This window comes from Eurypyga helias, unplaced genomic scaffold (genome assembly GCF_000690775.1).
Source record: "Eurypyga helias isolate BGI_N326 unplaced genomic scaffold, ASM69077v1 scaffold31654, whole genome shotgun sequence".
NCBI classification, from domain to species: Eukaryota; Metazoa; Chordata; class Aves; order Eurypygiformes; family Eurypygidae; genus Eurypyga; species Eurypyga helias.
In genome coordinates this window covers 70,314-84,119 of record NW_010248650.1, presented here as the reverse complement: position 1 = coordinate 84,119, position 13,806 = coordinate 70,314, and the positions used below count along the sequence as shown (strand labels likewise).

The window sequence follows — 13,806 nt, the reverse complement described above, 5'->3', positions numbered from 1 at the left end:
GCTTTCCTGAACTGGGGCTCGTGTGCTGGAAGGGGCTGAATTTAGCTCCGCGCTGGCTCAGTGCCGTGGCCCTGGGCAGCGCGTGCCGTGGAAGTGGCCTGGTTTGCTCCTGCCTGAGCGCACAGTGGTTGGGCGGTGGGTGAAGGGCACCGTTTTATGGAGGGGAGCAAGGCCTCGAGTAGGCTGTGCAGCTATTTGGGGCCACTTAGGGAAATGTCCGGCACGTCTCTGACCAATACCCAGTCGAGAAGAGGTGAAGCAATACCTTGCTCCCCCTTCCGTGGCTGTGTGTTGAGAAGTGGGTACTGTAGGAGGAGCTGTGGTCAGTGCAGCCATTTCTTGAGTTTTTTGGAGGATACAACAAGCTTTTGATGGGCACTCAATCTTATCCTTCAGAAGGCATCATTTAAATATTTGTCCTCCTGCCCATTACAGGAAAGCTCTCGGAAGAGAGCAAAGCATCCAGCTCGTACACGCGTGTGCAGGTACCTCCTACCACATTTTGCTAGCCATGTGGCTGGGGTTTTAGCACGTGCTGGGCAAGGCTGAGTGGTTTGTTCTGTGCCAGGGACAGCGTCATAAAAATGCAGGTGTCCCTGCGTTGACGACATCTGCCCCGACCTGCTACCGCCGATGCAGTGAAACGCCTGGAACAGATGGCTGTTGGTGGTGCCTGCAGCTAATGCCAGCGATGCGGCTGGGGATTTGGTGCACTCCAAATCCAGGGAGGGGATTGCTCTCAGGTTTTGTTTCAGCCTCTTCTGGTATCTGGAGATATTTGCAGACAACCCCCCAGGACCCGGAGCATTTGAACCTGGACTACCTGCTGTAGTGCATATTGTAGCATCCTTTTATTATGCAGCTTGGTGGCTCTTAGGGCATTTCACTTCGCCCTTTGCACGCTGGTTTATTATCTCTAATGATGCAAAATTACAGAAAGCTTTTGATGTGTCTGTGGCCTGAGAATGCAAGTCACAGTCACACACAGCAGCTGAACAGCAACCAGGCTTGGGACACAACGTGTGCTTTAGCTACCCTGGTTAATTGGCCTCCTCACTCCTGTTCTGTCCAGAGAAGAAAGGGGTGGTTTCATATGCCTTTGTGGCCATTGCTGTCATCTCAGAAATGCTGGAATATGTTTCCCAGCCACCATTTCCCTCCATCTCTTTAATTGCCTTAAAAAGTACAAATCAAAGCCCTCCCTTGCTGGCTTTTCTTTTTAGCACAGCCCTGACTTATCTTCACAGCTTTTCCCTGCTTCCCGCTGCTTCTCTAATGGGGTCAGGTCTGCTTGTTCCCGACCCCTTTTCTCACCCCTCTCTCCTTTCTTGCTGAAACGCAATTTTTTCTCTCCGCTATTAATATCTCCTGCCACAGGGCTGTCCCTGGGGAGCGGCTGTGGCTGGAAGCAGACCCTGCCTCTTTTGGTCCAGAGCGCTCCCTGCTCCCTCATCCTGCTCCGGGCTCTGTGCTCGGTGACCTCCCAACCGCAGCCCAGCCCCTCTGTCCCCAGAGTGGGGACACTGCAGCCAGAAAGATGGTACCTCTCTGTGCAGTATTAGGACCCGCTCATGTCACGGTGCCGTACGTTGCCCTGTCTCTAACAGTATTTTGGGGATGGATGTGGGCTGGAGCTGCGCTGCAGTGTCTGTGTGGAGCAGGGCATCTCTCCTGGCAGGTCTGGAGGAAGCCACGGCTCAGGAGGGTGGCTGGCCCCATGCCTCCCAGGGCTCTGCCAGCCTGCGGCTCTGCCGCTCATCCCTCGGGGACAGAAGGTTAGCTGGAGTGGGAACTCGAGGGAAGCGTTGTGCCAGCTGGAAAGGGGCACAGGGAGGCGAGAGGCTTGGCAGGGGCAGGTAGGAAAGGCACAATCAGGAGAGGAGAAAAGAGCTTCCATCTCTTGGAGGGAGATGATGGTACCGACTGGGGTGGGCTGAATGCCCACAAAGCTGGTTTTCAGGGAGGCAAACCCAGCTGCCAACAGACAGATGCTTTGCGTGGCAGTTTGGGGGTCCAGGAAAGTCACGTTCGACACAGGCAGGTTTCCCTGTGAAGCCGTAAGCACTCCCTTGTTGCTTTGCGTGGTGCTGGAGCTTGTTTGGATGTCTTCATCTGGGGGAAACTGAGGTGCTTCTTCCGACAACGGGTGGGTTGCAGAGCTCATCTGTTGCAGAGCCCATCCACAGGCCGTCCCGTGTTTGCTGGGGCGAGAAGCTGAGCTTTGCAGCCGCTGCAACCCGACGCGGGTCATGGATGGGGGCTGAGACAACTTCCTGCGCTGGTTCCGCCGCCGCTGACATCTCTGGGGTTCAGCTTCACTGCTGGGGGTGTTTGCTGTATCGCTCAGGCAACCCAAAACCGTCTTGGGACTTCCTGCTCTGTTTTCCCCCGACGTGGCTCTATGGGTTTGGGCAGGTCGCCTCACCGTTGCCTGGCTCAGGTCATGCCCCAGCGAAGCCGGGGAGGGTTTCGCCCGGTCGCCGTCGGGGAGTGGCTGCGCAGTTGGCTTGGCCCCATGCGCAAGTGGTTTCTTGAGTGAAAAACAAGAGTTTTTAAGAGCAGGCAGGAAAGGGAGGGGTTCTGCTTATGCGCAATTAATTGCTTTAAGATGTTCTGGGGCTCGCTATTCTGGAGCTGGATGCTAAATATAAAACTAATACTACATAAATAAATGATGAAATACGAGTGACATCTGAAAAGCACTTTGGGATGCTCCAGTTAAGAACTGATATAAATAACATGTATTATTTTCATTGTAATTACTATTTTCCTTTTTTAGCATGCCTGCGCTTACAGAATGTTTTGAGAAGTCATATCTGGCAGAAATTCAGCCGTCCCATAGAAACCAGTACCCTTTTGCCAATTTCGATTAATGCTATTATTTTCAGAGGAGAAAATCAAAGCTGTGCTGTGCTCTTGTGTATCTCGTGCTCTGTGGCAGATGCTCAGCTGGATGCAGGTGCAGCTCGGCTGACGCAGATACATGGATCCCTCCCTCTGTTCCTCATGCAGAAGGGCTGGATGGGAGACAGGATGTACCTGGGCAGGCAGGGACGCACGGGACTTTGGGTGTTGTGTCTGGGGACTGGGGCTGCCGTGGCAGCCGGTACTGAGCTGTCATTGCTGTCACTCACATGGAAGCATGTGGTGATCCCGAGGAAGGTCATGGGACAAGGGTACCAAAAGCAATCTCAGATGCTCACCCTAATTCCCTGCCCTGTGCAGGAGTGGTGCTGGATCAGGTGTGTGCTTATGCCAGAGATGGGCCATGACCCCAGCTAGCACTTGCCTCCAACTGTGCTTTTGCTGTTGACTCTGCACTTGTCCAGGGCATCGTTTTCAGGGGCGATGTGTGAAGTGGGCTGGAGCGGCAGCACTGCCTCCAGCCTGGGCTGGCTGCGAGCCCTCACAGCTCCATCGCAGCGCAGCTGCTTTCTGACTTCCTTTGCTTAAGTGATTATGCAAGAATCTCAAGCTTTCAGGAAAAAACAGCGTTCCTGGCCCTTGTGGCTGCAGAGCTACGTTTCAAAATATGATCTTTTAAAGGCTATGAGTTGTGGAGTCCACTTCTGAAGAAGTGGAAGGGAAATGAAGAGGCATACGCTGATTATCCTGACTTCCTGTAATTGCTAAGCCAGTTTGAAGATGTTTCAAGGCCTGAATCATTTTTATTTGCCAGGCCTAAGCAGTAATGACAGGTGAATATTTGTATTGTCTACAGTGACACCAATTGTTTGACTGATTCTTCAAGCCATCTCCGAGTTGGTGTCTTGCACCGATGCTGCCTACACCACTGTGGGAGATGGCACCGGTAACTGCAAACGCTTGCTTTGGTGCTGGAGCGTTGGGCATTACGTTGAAAAAGGAGACATCCAGGTTTCCAGAGCCCAGTCTGCCCTTCACAGTGCCCAGTGAGGTTCCGCTGTCTCCCGGGGCCATCGAGGCAGGAGGGATGGGTGGGTGAGGTGCTTTTGCACAGGGCTTGAGCGGGGTGGAGGGAAGCACAGGAGGGGGGCAGGCGCTTGCTCTGGCGCTTTCAGATGGAAAGTGTGAGTCATTTGCACTGCAGGTGTTTTCGTGCAGGGTGCCAGGACCGTGCACCCATCTTCCCTTCCCTGCCACGTGGCTTTTTATTTCCCCGAGAGCTCCAGTGAGATGCAGCCATCTCCACTGAGCGCAGAGCGGGGAGAGCGAGGGGTACAGCAGCTGTGTGCTGTCTGCGCTGTGCTTCAGAGACGGAGTGTGGCACAGATTGGCACATAACTCCTGTATGGAGATGGGAGCGTGGGGGCTCTCACCCAGACCCCCATCTAATGAGGCTCCTGGAAATGATGCACTTGCAACTGTCCAGCTGTTGCGCTCCCTTAACCCCACGTACCCGCTTCTGGGTGTAAAAGAGACAAAGCAGGTCCCACAGCTGGGGCAGGGAGAGCCTGCTTGCCTGGGCTGGCTGGGGAAAGGTTTCCTTCCAGGGTATAGCGTGAGCACTGCAGGGGAAAAAGAAGCTTCTGGGATACCCTGCTGAAGGCATCACCCAACAACTCCTGGGGGAGCCCATGCTGTTTGCTGCTGGGAGAGAACAGCCCTCGAGGGCTGGCATGTGTTGGTCTGGCCTGTGCAAGTCTGTGTCCTGCTTTCCTTTCCTTTCTGCGCTGCAGAGTATCCACCTGCATCCGTGAGCATCCATGCAAGGTAGTACTGCCAGCTTTGCTCTGGGGTGCAGGATGCAGGATTTGGTCGAGCAGGGAGTGGGGTGGCAGTGCCTGCTGGGCAGGCACATCGGAGCTGTTAGGGTTGGTGCTGTTTTGGAGGTTGCTAGCTCACTGCCCACGGGAGAGCTGTGCAGAGCATTGTTCTGAGCCGTACTGGCACCCAGTCTCTCTCTGCAAGGCCCCTTTTCCTCACCTCATCTTTCGTCCCTTCCTGATTGCCCACGGGGCTCTTCTCTCTGCTCTGCCATTGCCTCGGCCTCCCCCTCCCCATCCCCTGCCGCTCCCGGCTGCACAGCTCAGCCTTCGCACAAGCCCCGCTTCCCATGGCATCTCGTCTGCTCTTACCTGCCTCTGGCATGGCCCCATCCCCAGCTGAGCAGGACCCGCATCCCTCACCCCACCTGCCCCTGCACCACCTTGGACCAGCTCCTGACACCCTTCCCTCTCCCTGCTTCCGCTGCTCTTCCTCCTCCTCCTCTTCCTTGGGAGGTTCTCCTCCCTTGGCATTCCACAAAATGCTCTGTGTGTTTGTATGTCCATCCTACTGCCCATCTTTCCCCTGTCCCATGTGCAGGTGTTTCCCCCTGGTCTCAAGCTCAGTATTTTTGTGCTGTCACCACAGCCAGGATTCCTGTCTGGGCATTTCTCTTGTGTTTTTAAACTTCCTTCTCTCTGGCCAGTGTAAAAATAGTGTTGGCCTCCTCATACCCAGCTTTATTGACTGTTTTTCATCCTTCTGGTTTTACCGTAGCCCATCTCTGCACCTTGCCCTGGGCCCTGCTGTTACATCCAGCCGAGTGCTGGGTTTGCAGCAGGCTCATGGGCACAAGCTCCCCATCCCCTGGGAGAGCTGCTTCATTGCCTCTCTTCTGATTTCCTCCCAAAATGTAGCTTTGCTGAGAAGCCCACAAGCCTCTTGGCAGCAGCAGGGCTGTGCCTGCTGTGCCTGCTGCCGTGTGTGCTGACTCACACTCCGTCCCTCTTTGCCCTTCCTCCCCCATTTCTGTTCCCTCCTCTGCCCTCTCTCCTGTGCTTTTGAATGCCAAGTCTTGGGGGCAGAGACTTTCTTTTGGCTTTGCACAGGTTCTGGCGGTTCCAGGCACTGGCTAGTCAAGGGCAGGGTTTCCCTCTTTTCATTCTTCTTTCTTATGGCCAAATTCCTGGAATGATGAATTATGTGTGATTCTCAGATTTTTGAAGTGTGGCCTGAGTTAGGGCGTGTGAATGTGATCAGATGGCAGGGCACGAACCGGGGCAGAAAAAGTGAAGAGTCACAGATGTGCCATTTAAAAAAACCCAAACAAACAATTCTTAAAGACCACGCAATTCGAAAGAGTCCTGACCTGAGTTCTTAGAATCCCTGGCTTTGGAAAAACTTTTCTATGCATAGAAATTCCTCAATTCCACGTGCCCATACGGTTTGCTGAGTGAGTTTTTTCAGTTCTCATTTAAATTCTCCCATATACTGTCAGGTTTCATTAGCAAAATAAAAAATGGGGTGTTCTCTTTGCTGTCTGTGAGGAAGCGGTCCCTCTCTGCCATCAGCTGTTTCCAGTCTTGGAAGTGACATGACCATGACTGTGTCCAAAGGGTAGTTGACGCTTCCTTTCCCCCCACTTTAGCTCTTAATCAATACCCCAGATTGACTTTGCCTCCTGTTTTCAGTGTGTTTCATCTACTTGGTCCTTTGGGATTTGTTTTAAAATTTGGGCTTTGCCAGACTTTCCCCCTGCGTTCGTTAGAGGGTTGCAACAGAAGAGGCAGTGAATAGAGAGGCTGTGAAACGCTTACTAAATTTTGGGAACAGTTGTAGTCTGAGGCAACACATCTAAATGAACACGTGGTCCGTGCTGTTTCCTCTTCCTTCCTTAGCTCCTCTGAAGAACCATCACTTTCCATATTCGGGTCAGTCAGGAGTCTCTAGCTGCTCTGGCGGTGTGGGTACTGAGCTTCGTGTCTGAGGGAGTGAGAAAACTCCGTGTCCTGGGTGCTGCCAAAGCGGCAGGATTTTCAGTGGGAGGCTCGGAGGCAGCGTTGCGGCTCCAGAGGGGATGGAGCAGAGTCTCGCTGTGTCTGTGCTGGCCGTTAGCGCCACGAGAAGCGAAGATGGAGCATGGGGCAGCTCCTGGGCTGGGGGTTGCGCTGGGCTTGGCTTCCACCAGGCAACAGGAAGCATGCGCCGGCAGCCGGCACGGGGCTGGTGTTCACGCAAAGGGGCCAGAAAATTGGTTAAAGCAGAGCCAAACCAGCCGTTTGCCTCTCTGGATATTGTTTTAAATGAGAGGCAGCCTGAAAGGACTGAAAATAAAACAGCTTTACGATAGTTTTCCTTTGGCTGCAGTTTTAAAAAAAACCTCAAATGAAACATTTTTCCTTCTGTTTCTGTACATTCACATCACTTGGATTGTACCTGTTGTAATGCAGGGAGAAAAGGATCTCGAAAAAATATTAATCATAAAAAAAAACATTGGCGTGTTTGTATGGTACATAATGCAGAACACAAGCTGACAGGTGGCTACTGGTTTTCAGGCAGTAAAAGTTTAAAATGGTCTTTCCAGTTCTCCCCCACATGGATATCTCCAGCTGTCATTGCAAACCCTTGTTTAAAAAGCAAGTATGAGGAATTTTTAAGCTTTGCAAATGGATACGGAAAAGTGATGATTTAATCTGATGCCTTAAGATTCCCCCCTCTTGGTTAATGGGTAACTGGCTTATAAGAAAGCTGGGGGGGGGCACTTTTTACAAGGGCCTGTAGTGACAGGACAAGGGGTAATGGGTTTAAATTGAAAGCGGGGAGGTTTAGATTAGATATCAGGAAGAAGTTCTTCACGGAGAGGGTGGGGAGGCACTGGCACAGGTTGCCCAGAGAAGCTGTGGATGCCCCATCCCTGGAAGTGTCCAAGGCCAGGCTGGATGTGGCTTTGAGCAACCTGGTCTAGTGCAAGGTGTCCCTGCCCATGGCAGGGGGGGTGGGACCTGATGATCTTTAAGGTCCCTTCCAACCCAAACCATTCTGTGATTTTACAATAATTCCCTTGCTAAACCTTCCTTCAGACTCTCGCTGGTGGGATCTATCCATAGGGGTTTGTGTCCGGGCTGGCAGAGAGCGGCAGGATGAGCAGGGTGCTGAGGATGAGGACCTTTACTTGGGGTTTTCCTCGTGCTGATCTCTTTGTGCTCGCGCTTGGCCAAAGGCCGAGCCTTGCGTGGGTGTTTGTGGGCATGTTTCTGTTGAATTTCATTGAATTTCCTGTTAAAATGCCAGCCAACTTGCTTGCCCATGGAGAGTCAATGCTCTAATAGATAGGCTGTTGTTTTGCCTGTGCTGTTGTCCAAGTGGAACCTCGTGATTGAGCCTGGATGGGTGACCCTCTTCCTTGTGCTGCCCGTGGCCCATGCTCAAGGGAGCAGCAATCTTGGGGCAGAAGCAGAGGGACAGAGCACAACATGTGTTTTTTGGAAACAGGGTGTATGGGGTTTGAACCAGTGTTGTTTTTTAGGAGAGGTGAGTGGGTTCATCTGGGAGGATACACTGCTCTCCTGTTGTCTTTTGATGTAAATCGTGTTTGTTTATGTTTTCCCACCATGAAGTCTTTCCCACGGGTCTTGATTTTTATCCCAGTACAGCGGGCTGCAGTGCTTTGGGCTGGGGGCTGCTGCTGGGTGCGCTTGGGGTGCCGCAGGGGCCGTGGGAGGAGGCAGCTCACCCCAACCTGCCCTCACTGCTGTTTGCAAGAGGTCGGAGGGACCCAAGGAGCATCGCAGAGCGCCCGCCTGCCTGCCCTGGGTGAGGAGCTGCTGCAGGCGTGCCGGAGAACAGGATGGCTTTGGCAGCACCGCACGTCTTTTCCTGCAGCAATGGGTTGATTTGTTGCTGGACTGGCAGCATTTCTTTGTACTTGGATATTGGCTTTCCCTGGGGAGGAATTTGTGGTTTCTAAGACTCTAATTGTTTTAGTGTAATAGTTTTTCCTCTGCTTTTATAATGACTTTGGTGGGTGCCATCTGCTGTTGTGACAGCCTGGGCAGTCTGAGGCTGAGCCCTGGATGATGGGAGTTGTGTGCTCTAACCAAGCTCCTCAGAAAAACTAAGACTTTAAAATCTGATTTTCAGGGCATAAAGCTTTACCTCCAGCCCAGTTGGGATACTGGGCACTAGGGTTGGGGCAACGGGTGAAAAATATTTGTGATGGCTCCCTCCTTGCACCGCAGGTCTGTTTGCAGGGGCACGCCTGGCCACCCTGGGCAGCCAGCACAGTTTGGGGTGGATGGAGGAATATGTTTCCTCCATGGCAGGCAGGGAACAGGCCACATCCTATTGTGAGCAGCTGCTTTGGTTGCCAACAGCTTGATCTACCTCTTTTGGCTTCACAGAGACATTGCTGTGGTTTGTGTCGTGGCCGGGGATGGCCTGGCTGCGTTGTGACGGAGGGCTGCTCTGTGCTGAGACAGGGAAACACACAGCTGGGGCAGGGAGAGCCCTAGGGACTGCACTTCCAACAGCTCCGGAGGAGAAATGCCTGTGTGTGGGTGCTGCAAAGCCCACCTGCGTGCCAGCTCTCTGCAGCCTTGCAGGCACTCATCCCTCACCTCCCGGAGATCCCTGCATCCTTGGCCGTGTGTCCCAGGACTCATCACAGCCTCACGGGATACAGATCACAGCACCAGCCCTCACAACATGTGTTGTCCAATATCACTAAATCCACAAGAGTAGAAGGGCTGTAGTGTGTTATTTTAAGGAGCCTTTTCATATCTGTGGTGGGCAGTGCTGTGCGGGTTTTGAAACCTCTCGTGAGGATGTGGGATCCTTTTCAGTCCTTATCATTTAATTGTCATCGAATGCCACGAGGGTCGCTACCAGGACTTTGTCTTGCTGGTTGTCAGAGATGTCAAAGTTAGGAAAGAAATGTTATCAAAACCCCAGCTATTAAAAAGAACAACTTTAGAAACAGAGTCCCGGTTCCAGGAGTGTATTGCAAAATAAAAAAGGACTAAAAATACTGTGTAATTAGAAGGCCTGAGTTCTGTGTACCCAAAGACACTCTGTAGTGCCATAGCCAGGTGAAAGGCTCTTAGAGGGAATCTAATTTACTGTTCCAGCTGCTGGCAGGGCAAGGTGAGAAGCTCAGCTTCGTGGCATTGCTCTAACCAGCTGATGCCGCTGAGTTTTCTGGGATTGCTGCCGTGATGAGCGGCAAGACGAGTAAATGGGACAGGTCGGCAGAGAGCCATACACCTGGATTGTAGGGTCCTGACTGGTCTTGTTGGGTGCCCGAGCTTTGGGGATGCCTGGCCCAGACTTGCAAATTGGGAGAGCAGCTCGTGAATGTCCTGTTAACTCACAGTCATTTGCAAAGCTTGGCAAATTTTCAGAAGCACATAGCCTTATCCTGAAATAAGACCAGTGTTTCAGATGATTAACCAAATTCAATTAAGCATTCAGAGAGTGTGAGACTGAGAGAAAATGGATTCCTTTTCTCCATCAGCCTATTGGGGTTTTGGGACTCCTGTTTTTTAGGTGATCTCTTTCTTTTTTTGAGACTCCCACGCAACTTGAGTCCTGGATGCAGGGTCGAGAGGCTCCACGTGCAGTGACGCTGGCAGCGGGCAGCACTGGGGCTGGCAGCGTTCACCACCCCCTGCCCCAAATCCCTCGTGGCTGGGGGAGCCGGGCACCCAGCATGGGCTCTGTGCCGAGCAGCCTTTGTCTTGCCCACCGATACTTTGCTGGGCTTCTCCCACGACAGCTGCGGTGCTTCTGCTGGTGTTTACATGGCATTGGGGCCATGTGAGGTTTCTTTCTGTGCGAGCAGTGAAGGAAAGCTTCCAGAAAATGATTAAGAGGGAATTGCTTCGGATATCTGAGCTAATCCATGCTGGATTCCTACAGCATGGAAAAGACACCTTTTGAAGTGAAACTGTCTGGGGCAGCAGGTATGTTTTCCCCAGCCAAGTGTAGGAGCTTCTTTGTGGACAGCCAGAAGCACGGCAGGGCGGATGCTCAGCGGAAGGCTGTGCAGAAGCGGCTCTGTCCGGAGGCTGGCAGTGGGACCCAGGCATCGCTTACGATAGTAAAACAGGCCTTAAGTGCACACAGACTCTGTGCTTTCTTCCATCAGAGAGATGCTGGGATGCAGTCCTGGGAAACACAGGGTACCTTTCACAGGTACCCGCCTTGCATTTCTGAGGTGCTGTGGGGGGAAAAGCTTTCATCTCGGTTTTGCTTTCTGAGTGTATTAAAAGCTCACGAGTCATGCACCTGGAATGAAGGAATGGTCCCTGCTCAGTGGGGTTTGTCCTTTGGGTGAGAGAAGCCAGAGGCGGCCTAAGAGATGTGACTGCCCTCACTGCTCCAGCCCAAGGGACCATCCAGGTCTGCTACCTGGCTTTTTGTTTTCTTTTTGCCAGGTACCAGAGTCTGGCAAAACCAGAAAGACCTTTTTTTTTTTTTTTAATGATTTGATTTTTTTTAAAAGGTGCTGGTGTATGAGAAGATAACACCATACAAAGATTTCCTGCAACATTTCAGAAAAATACTAGAACAAGATTAAAATACGGCCATCCCCAAATAGCTCTTGCCAGGGGCCGTTACCCCTCGCTTGACAGCTGCCTCCCCAAAGTCCCAGCACCAGCTCCACTTCAACGCAGGAGATGCTCAGCTGTCATTGAAGCAAAACCCCAGCTCACGTTTACTGCAAAGGGCTTGAAAACATTCCCTAATGCATCCCAGAGACTCAGAAACCAAAGGCACAGGACAGAAACCCTTTGGCTAGGATTGTTTTTGGAAGAGCAGTATTGATTTCTTGGCTTATCTCACGCATCAAAGGCAGCATTGGGCTGTTTGGATGCTTGGTGGTGCAGCGGTTTCCCCCGTGGGGTTATATGGTGCTGTGATTTTGATCCTCATTTTGGATTCATTTTGTCAGGCTGCAGGTTTTGCTGTCTTCAGCGAGAGCCCTTGTACTGGTCTCATGTTTAACTCGGGGAGGATGCTACGGCAATAGCTCATCCTGGAAAAACCATTCAGCTGGGGGGTGAAGGCTGCTGCCAGTGGGGAAGCACCTGATGTTCCTCTTCTGAGGGTGGAGGGCCCAAATGCCACCCTGCGAGGGTGTTATCGCCAGAGGCACGTGCCATCCAGGCATCACGAGGCTGCTGGAAGGTTTCATTAACGCTGTCTGTGACATGGCCAGGCCTTGTGGTCAAGATTCAAAACACAGCAGAGCTGACGTATCTGAATTTGCTTCCCCTTTTATTGTGACCGTTCATATGCAGTCATGGGTTTGCTTTTGGTGTCAAATTTAATTTTCACAACGGCAGTGCGAAGTGCCTGACTCTTGCTTATGAAATGTGAGGCCTAGGGCCGGGCAGCTGAGATGACATTTTCCTACTTCAGAAGTTTGTGGGTTTCTCACTTTTTTTTTTAAAAGTTCTGTTTTCTGGACTTGTAACAAGGACAAATGTACTGCAATCGCCAACTGAATGGTGTTCTCCTAATAACTTTTACTCGTGACTTCAGGGATTTTTGAGTTCATCTTGCTTCCCAGAAATGTGAGGCAGAGCAAAACCAGATCCCAGACTTTTCCAAGCCTTTGGCTGTGGCGGAGGTGTGATTTATGGAAAGGGATTTCCTGCCTTTCCAGAGGGATGCTGCTCTTCCTTCCACAGGGTGAGATTCCTGCTCCGGAGGTCGTGGCAGCCAGGTTGCTCTCATCTCGCCAGCGGCACATTTCCAGACAGAGCACGACTCTCATCAGCTCCTCCAGCAGAACCAGCTTCGAGCTCAGTGGAGCCAGTGCCGGGGGCCGTATTTCTTCCGAGCTGTACGGATGAGCTGCTCATATGTGAAGATGCTGAAGCTTGCAGCTGTTAAAGCTGTGGCCTGTCCAGGAGGATTTCTTGCTCCATTAAGAAATTGGAGACTGTGCTTGGACCAGAGCGGCACAGAGCTTTGTTTCTTCCTGTAGCTTATTACCAGGCACAAATAACTTAACCCCTTGTTTCTCTCTCTGCAAAACATGCACATCAGTGGTTACCTGCGTCACAAGAGTATCACATTTCTGAATTAACGAGCAGTCCACCGGTAACACAGTTTGAAACTATCAGGCTAAATTAAGAACAAGATACTGATTATTATATATATATGTAAATATTATCATCTTCTATTTTTCCTGTAGGAAAAAACCAAAGTGGTTGAACCCTTGGACTATGAGAACGTGATTCTTCAACGCAAAGTTCAGATCTACAGTGATCCCCTCCGGGACCTGCTGATATTTCCGATTGAAGATGTATCTGTGAGTGTGCACTGGCTATTTCTCATGATTGAGACTCATTTATCTCCAGTCCTGCTTCCCTTGGAAAATTTCCACTGTTAACCACATGTTGCTTTTGGCTACATGACTGACACATAAAACCAAAATAACCCACTGGTGATTTGGGCCCATGGCATTAATTAAAGCATGTATCAAGCCCTGAAGACCTAGTTTGCACTGAAAACATGTTCTTCTTTTCCCTGCAGATCTCAGTCATCAGTCGACAGAGAAGGACTGTCCAGTCTACAGTGCCAGAAGATGCTCTAAAGAAAGCTCAGAGCCTCTTTGTCAAAGAGGTAGGGGCAAAAGCCCATGCACCACCCACCTTCCACACTTTCTTCCCTGGGCCAGATGCTCTGCTGTAGCTCCGGGTCTGTGAGGTGGCAGATTGCCTGGCTTTTTTTTTGTGGGAAGCAGTGGCCGGCAGTCTGGGCACACGGATAGTTCTCGCGTGTGCTCTTGTGCAGTGCTTCTTTCCAGTGGGTTTTGTCCGCAGACAAGGTGTGTGGCTTTGCACCGCCAGCCTGAGCTGCAAGGTGGGGGTGTGCAGCAGGGTGGGGGGACCCTACACAGCCCTGAGTACCCTGAGCACCATGGGTTTGCTGCATAAAGTGCCACTTTCTAGGACTCCAGGGGCGGTGGAACTAAATGCCAAGCCATGGTCAGTGTCTAGTTAAAGGCACTGCATTTCCAGGGGCAGAAAATCGGTGCTTTCTGGAAAACAGTCCCCTCCCAAATTACTAGTCCTTTTTTAAAGCTTTGGAGCAATGTAAATACAAAAT

General features: G+C 51.6%; 1 protein-coding gene across 1 annotated transcript in view; it reads left to right on the top strand.

Annotated features, from left to right (window-relative positions):
• Nucleotides 1-12,889: 12,889 nt before the first annotated feature.
• The window catches only part of DOCK11 (dedicator of cytokinesis 11), a gene marked incomplete at its 5' end in the record, with an annotated part of 63,991 nt that continues 63,074 nt past the window's right edge, over nucleotides 12,890-13,806 (top strand). Inside the window, 2 exons of the mRNA XM_010151139.1 lie at nucleotides 12,890-13,006; nucleotides 13,231-13,320. Of these exons, the coding sequence (XP_010149441.1) occupies nucleotides 12,890-13,006; nucleotides 13,231-13,320 (207 nt within the window). The remainder of the gene's footprint in view (nucleotides 13,007-13,230; nucleotides 13,321-13,806) is intronic.